This window comes from Morus notabilis, unplaced genomic scaffold, assembly GCF_000414095.1.
Source record: "Morus notabilis unplaced genomic scaffold, ASM41409v2 Scaffold1584, whole genome shotgun sequence".
Taxonomy (NCBI): domain Eukaryota; kingdom Viridiplantae; phylum Streptophyta; class Magnoliopsida; order Rosales; family Moraceae; genus Morus; species Morus notabilis.
Genome location: NW_010366918.1, coordinates 26497 through 34058, shown reverse-complemented (window position 1 = coordinate 34058; position 7562 = coordinate 26497). Strand labels below are relative to the sequence as shown.

General features: G+C 39.4%; 1 protein-coding gene across 1 annotated transcript; it reads left to right on the top strand.

The window, feature by feature from the left end:
• Positions 1–208: 208 nt before the first annotated feature.
• On the top strand, positions 209–7292 carry LOC21391797 (coatomer subunit alpha-2). Its single transcript, XM_010111453.2, has 4 exons — positions 209–480; positions 804–1025; positions 3221–3718; positions 4091–7292. Exons 2-4 carry the CDS (start codon positions 818–820, stop codon positions 7045–7047), a joined length of 3663 nt encoding a protein of 1220 aa, XP_010109755.1. The 5' UTR covers positions 209–480; positions 804–817; the 3' UTR covers positions 7048–7292.
• Positions 7293–7562: the final 270 nt, after the last annotated feature.

The window sequence follows — 7562 nt, the reverse complement described above, 5'->3', positions numbered from 1 at the left end:
AAAAAAAGAATTAAAGAAAATTGCAAATCTTGGCCGTTGAAACTAATTTTGCAAGCACCTTGCAATTACGTTGACGACTTAACGCCACGCCAACCAGCTGATCACAGCCGTCGAATTCTAATCCAACTGCCACATTTTCACCAGCGGACCTCATAAATAGTTATCAATTAGAAATGTACTTATTATTCTCTTACCGTACCATCCTCCATAATTAACAAAACCCCTTTCTCTCCCTTCTCCCTCTCTCTCTCTCTCTTTCTCTCTCTCAAAAATTAAGACGGACACTCTACGAGGCTATAGATCCAACTTTGTTAAACTCTCATTTCCCCGATCTCTCCTTCTCTCTTGTGGGAACTTTCTCTCTCTAAAATTCCATTCTCTCTACATACTCCTATAGATTCATACACGGACACCTGAGATTGGCGTTGATTGCAGATGCGATTTCGTGTTCGATTTTGATTAATCGCAGATAGATCTGAGGTGAATTCTTCATTCTTTGGTTTTCTTCGTTCAGATCTGTTCATGTTTTCCATTTTTATGTGTTCGTATAATCCTGAATTTGAGCTCGGAACTGTTGCAAATGATTTGAAGCTTTCGAATCCAGAAAAGCGAAATTGGAATGTTTATGTATTAATTTGTGTCTGGAACTGAAAATGCTTACGCTTTTCTTTGCGATCAAACAGGTTGAGGAAATTCAACTTTTTGTGTGGATTTTGATTTAGGTTTCAGATATGATTTTGAGGATATGTTTTGTTTGTTTTGTTGAAATTTGCGAAAGGTTGATCCGATTCGGTTGGTTGCAGAGTTGGGAGTGAAAATGTTGACGAAGTTCGAGACGAAGAGCAATAGAGTGAAGGGACTGAGCTTCCATAGTAAGAGGCCGTGGATCCTCGCGAGTCTCCACAGCGGGGTGATCCAGCTATGGGACTATCGTATGGGGACTCTGATCGATCGATTTGACGAGCATGAAGGACCAGTTCGCGGTGTTCATTTCCACAAATCTCAGCCTCTCTTTGTGTCTGGAGGTGCGAATTAATTCCATTTCCAGTGATAAAGTCTCCAATTTACCTTGGATAATTAATTTATTCAATTGTGAATTTTACGGCCAAATTTCCTCGATTTCATTTTGTTTTTTGGTTGGAAATTGTGAAAGTTAATGGTATTCTTGTAATTGTTAAATATGTTTAGATCCATGCCCTAGTACACTGCTGATTAAGTTTAAGGCATTTATTCTAAATGGAACATGAAAGTTGATTATTTTTTAGATATTTCATATAATTCATGGATCTAGGTTAGTATTCTCTGGTTGAGGTTAAGAGAGCTGGAGTGAAGGGATAGGAATTATATTAGTCATAGACTTGCACTTCTTATTATTATTATAGGAAACGAAAATTTCATTAAACAAATGAAAACATTACAGGAGATTTAGGACGGATGAGATATCCATCCTAAAAATACAAAAATACATAAATAACGACCAAACACAAATAGACTATAAGACCACACTAATAATCAACCAACATTCAGAAATTACAGACCAGAAAAGTCCTAAAACAGACTAAACCAAAATGTTCTCCCAACTAAGCAATATCAACTATCAAGGATAATGGAAAATCCTTAAATGATATATCTGTAGAAGCCCATAGAGAAGGAATAAAGTTAACCTTCTCAAACAAGTCTTCAATAAGCATCTCCTTCTCTTCAAAGATCCTCTGATCTCTCTCAAGCCAAACCACCTAGAGAGTAGCTAAAACCATAGCTTCCACATTGTTTTACCTTTCTTCCCCCTTCCAAAACCAAAAAAATCTTTTACCAGAATTGCATTACTTTGGGCAGGAAAGACCCAAGAAAGTGAAGCAGCTCCCAATACCTTAGACCATAATTTCCCAGCCACCTTGCAATGGAGGAATAAATAATCCACTGATTCCGCATTCTCTCTGCACATAACACACCAACTAGGAGACAAAACAAGATTGAGACGTTTCTTCTGCACTGAGTCACTAGTATTCGGTTTCTTATGAAAATAATAACCAAGTAAAAACCTTAACCTGAATATTAAGCCGCTGAAACTGAGATAAAATTAAATGGTAGTGGCAGGTTGCTGAAATCAGTTGATAAAAAAGACTCGGAGAGTTTTTTTTTTTTTTTTTTTTTTTGGTTATATCTAAAACAAGGATGTTTCTACAATCAAATATCAATTATCAACCTCCTACGTCCCTTTTTTTTTTCATTTTTTTTAAAATATCAAGGATCAAGATTGAAGATGCGCATGCGTTTCAGATTGTCGCTTCATGATTCTTTCGAGTTCCCACTCCCCAGCGTCGAGTTCATTCGCGGACAGAAAATGATTGAGATTGGAATATTATTTGCCTTTTAGTTTTATTTAATCAGGGATTTGTGCTATTGGGGTTAATTTCTGATTATCAAGTTTCTTATTTTATTTTGGTTCTGTTTCTTAGTTTGCCATTTAGTTTGCCTATAATTAGGGTAGCTTGCAATTCAGAGTTTTTGCTGATGAATGAATATTGAGATTATTCGTTTCCATTTTAAGTTCTTGTTTTGTCTCTAGGGTTCCTGTTCTATTTCTCTTTAGTGGTTCTATTTCTCTATCTTGGTTCTACCATTCTATCTAGATTCTATCTCTTGTCTCTTGGTCTTGTACCATATATTTTTATATATATTTGTATGTATTAAATATTTTATATTATATATTATATACACTAATTTGCTATGGCAGCGTAATTGCATTAACTGTGTTGATGTATCAACTAAAATAATGAAGACTGTCCAAGTGGTAAAAAATATAGTATATAGTTTTAGGAAATTTTATGCCACTCAATGGTGTGAGAGTGTAATGGTCTGTTAATCGGATTAAGGTCTAACTCAATTTTAGAAAATTGTATGCCGCTAAATGGTGTGGGAATGTAATGGTCTGTTAATGTGATTAAGGCAATTTCTTTTGGTTTTTTTCTCAATGCGAAGGGTTATACATTTTCAGTTGGTAGAATTTAATAGCTTAACTAGAAGCAGAAACTACAAATATGAAATTCTTTTGACATGCCAAATTCTTTTAGGAGGGAGTTTTGGTGCACTGCATGTTACCCTATATTACTTTTCAGCGTTGCTACTTTTTCCTGAATTCATAATAAAATTCATGCTTTGACAAGTTGTCAACGTTTTTTTACTTGTTGATTTATGTATTTAAATATTTCTTCTACAGGGGACGATTACAAAATTAAAGTTTGGAACTACAAGCTGCATAGGTGTCTCTTTACTCTTCTTGGACACCTTGATTATATTCGAACTGTGCAGTTCCATCATGAGAACCCATGGATTGTAAGTGCCAGTGATGATCAGACTATTCGCATATGGAACTGGCAGTCACGCACTTGTATTTCTGTGCTAACGGGCCACAACCATTATGTTATGTGCGCTTCCTTCCACCCCAAAGAAGATCTTGTTGTGTCAGCCTCTCTTGATCAGACAGTTCGTGTTTGGGATATTGGTGCCTTGAAGAAGAAAACTGGATCTCCTCCGGGGGATGATATGCTGCGTTTGAGTCAGATGAATACAGATCTTTTTGGAGGTATCGATGCTGTTGTTAAGTATGTTTTGGAGGGCCATGATCGAGGTGTTAATTGGGCAGCATTCCACCCTACCCTTCCTCTGATTGTCTCAGGAGCAGATGATCGCCAAGTTAAACTGTGGCGGATGAATGGTATTCACCTTAGTCTTGTTTTACCGTAAAAAACACACTACATTTTCTTTGCTGGTGCATTCAATGCAAATAGTGTGTTTCTTTCGACATGATTATTCAGGTTTTTTTTTCTTTTTTTTGTTTTTTGTTTTTGTTTTTTTAAGGGTATTCAGGCTTGGTTATTTAACTTCCTTTTTTCTTGATTCATATACGATTCTTTTATTTGGTGAATAAGCTAGTTATTTAAGTTCCTTTTTTCTTGATTCATAATTGATTCTTTTATTTGGTGAATAAGCTAGCCTCTGTACATTAAATTTTTTTTTCCCTACTTTAGTGAATTCAGTTGTAAGTGTTATTTTTTATTTTTATTTTTTTGTTTTGTTTTGTTTCCAGACACAAAAGCTTGGGAAGTGGACACATTGAGGGGACACATGAATAATGTTTCATGTGTCATGTTCCATGCCAAACAGGACATTATTGTGTCCAATTCGGAAGACAAGAGCATTCGCGTGTGGGATGTAACAAGACGAACTGGAGTCCAAACATTTCGCAGAGAACATGATCGATTCTGGATTCTTGCAGCTCACCCAGAGATGAACCTTTTGGCAGCAGGTCATGACAGTGGCATGATTGTATTTAAGTTAGAGAGAGAACGGCCAGCCTTTTCAGTGAGTGGTGATAGTCTCTTTTATGTTAAAGATCGGTTTCTGCGGTACTATGAATTTTCAAGTCAAAAGGATGCACAAGTTGCTCCAATTAGACGCCCTGGTTCCACCAGTTTAAATCAAAGTCCTAGAACTCTCAGTTACAGCCCCACAGAAAATGCCATTCTCATATGCTCGGATGCGGAGGGGGGTTCCTACGAGTTGTATACCATACCTAAGGACAGCATTAGCAGGGGTGATAATGTTCCGGATGCAAAGAGAGGTGTTGGAGGGTCGGCTGTTTTTGTGGCTCGTAATCGATTTGCTGTTCTTGATAGAAGCAGCAACCAAGTATTGGTTAAGAATCTGAAAAATGAGGTTGTGAAGAAAAGTGCCCTTCCAATTGCTGCTGATGCCATATTCTACGCTGGAACTGGTAACTTGCTTTGTAGAGCAGAGGATAGAGTGGTTATATTTGATCTGCAGCAGAGGCTGGTTCTTGGCGATCTTCAAACTCCCTTTGTTAAGTATGTTGTTTGGTCTGGTGACATGGAAAACATTGCGTTGCTCGGCAAGCATGCTATCATCATTGCTAGCAAGAAGCTAGTGCACCAGTGCACCCTTCATGAAACAATCCGTGTGAAGAGTGGTGCTTGGGATGACAATGGCGTATTCATTTACACAACTCTAAATCATATCAAGTACTGCCTTCCAAATGGAGATAGTGGAATAATTAGAACCCTCGACGTTCCGATATACATAACAAAGGTTTCTGGAAATACCATATTTTGCTTGGATCGGGATGGGAAAAACAGAGCCATAGTTATCGACGCTACAGAATATATTTTCAAGCTGTCCCTACTCAAGAAGAGATACGATCATGTTATGAGCATCATAAGGAGCTCACAACTTTGTGGGCAGGCAATGATTGCTTATCTTCAGCAAAAGGGGTTCCCTGAAGTTGCTCTTCATTTTGTGAAAGATGAGAGAACTCGTTTCAATCTTGCTCTGGAAAGTGGAAATATTCAGATTGCTGTTGCGTCGGCTACTGCAATTGATGAAAAAGATCACTGGTACAGGTTGGGAGTTGAGGCTCTTCGTCAGGGAAATGCAGGTATAGTTGAGTATGCGTACCAGAAGACGAAAAATTTTGAGAGATTGTCTTTTCTGTATCTCATAACTGGTAACACGGACAAGCTATCCAAGATGCTGAAAATTGCCGAGGTTAAGAATGATGTTATGGGCCAGTTCCACAATGCTTTGTATTTGGGTGATGTTCGAGAACGTATCAAGATCTTGGAGAATGTTGGTCACCTTCCACTTGCTTACATCACAGCCTCAGTTCATGGCCTACATGACATTGCTGAGCGTTTAGCTGCTGAACTGGGAGAGAACGTTCCGTCTTTGCCCAAAGGGAAAGTGCCTACCCTTATGATGCCCCCAACTCCTGTCATGTGCGGTGGTGACTGGCCTCTTCTAAGGGTAATGAAGGGCATATTTGAAGGTGGTCTAGATAGTATTGGTAGGGATGCTGCAGTTGAAGAGGATGAAGCGCCTGCTGATGGTGACTGGGGTGAGGAGCTGGACGTGGTTGATGTTGACGGCTTACAGAATGGGGATGTGTCTGCAATATTGGAAGATGGAGAAGCGGCTGAAGAAAATGATGAAGAGGGAGGATGGGACCTTGAAGATTTGGAGCTGCCTCCTGAAGCAGACACTCCAAAGGCTTCTGCAAATGCACGGTCTTCTGTTTTTGTTGCTCCAACTCCTGGCATGCCTGTAAACCAGATCTGGACCCAGAAATCGTCCCTTGCTGCTGAACATGCAGCGGCGGGCAACTTTGATACTGCAATGCGGTTGCTTAACAGGCAGCTTGGAATAAAAAACTTTGCTCCTTTGAAATCCATGTTTCTCGATCTCCACAATGGTAGCCATTCATATCTACGCGCATTTTCCTCTGCTCCAGTGATATCACTAGCAGTTGAACGTGGGTGGAATGAATCTGCTAGCCCGAATGTGAGGGGCCCTCCAGCACTTGTGTTCAATTTCTCACAGTTGGAAGAAAAACTCAAAGCAGGATACAAGGCTACCACTTCTGGGAAGCTCACTGAAGCTCTTCGCCACTTTCTTAACATTCTTCACACAATTCCTCTGATTGTTGTCGAGTCTAGAAGGGAGGTTGATGAAGTCAAGGAGCTGATTATTATTGTCAAGGAGTATGTGCTAGGCTTGCAAATGGAGCTGAAGAGGAGGGAAATCAAAGACAATCCAGTACGCCAGCAGGAGCTTGCAGCCTATTTCACCCACTGCAATCTCCAGCTGCCACACTTAAGGCTTGCCTTGCTAAATGCCATGACTGTTTGCTACAAGGCAAAGAACCTTGCTACCGCTGCTAACTTTGCCAGGCGGCTTTTGGAGACCAATCCCACCATTGAGAACCAAGCTAGGACCGCAAGGCAAGTGCTGCAGGCTGCTGAGAGGAACATGACTGATGCGTCGCAGCTGAACTATGATTTTAGGAACCCATTTGTGATTTGTGGAGCAACATATGTGCCAATTTACCGTGGACAAAAGGATGTTTCTTGCCCATACTGTAGTTCACGGTTTGTGCCAAGCCAGGACGGCCAGATCTGTGCTGTTTGTGATCTCGCAGTTGTTGGAGCAGATGCTTCTGGTTTGTTGTGTTCTCCTTCTCAGATTCGATGAGGCTGCTGGAGCAGGAGAATTTTTTTTCCAATTCCTCTTCTTTTTTTGCTCATCATTTTGGCAGCATTGACATCATTTTGCCTCATTTGTATGTGAGAAATACCATATAAGAGTTCAGTTTTAAATGAATCATTGACCTTATATCTTTCTCTGTTTCCCCCCCCCCACAATTTCCCTATCTTTTCTGCTTTAATTAGTTGAAATATGATTTCCAATGTAATAAACAGATTCAGAATTTTGTTTTAGGCCATTCTTGTTGGTTGTTCATAGGCACGAGTGGTCCAGGCTTTTGTTAAAAATAGATGGGTTATAGGCGGGACATTTTGTCTAAGTATGCAAAATTTGTTTATTTCTGTGATTTGGATATCAATTTGTTGGCGATGAATGTTATGGTGCCAGTTTTCTATGGTATTCTGCATATCTTTACTTCTAGTTTGTTGCATCATACTTCTCTCCCGCTCTCTTTTCGGTTGCTTCTGAAGTTATTGTTTGTATATTAGGTTAATAGACATTTT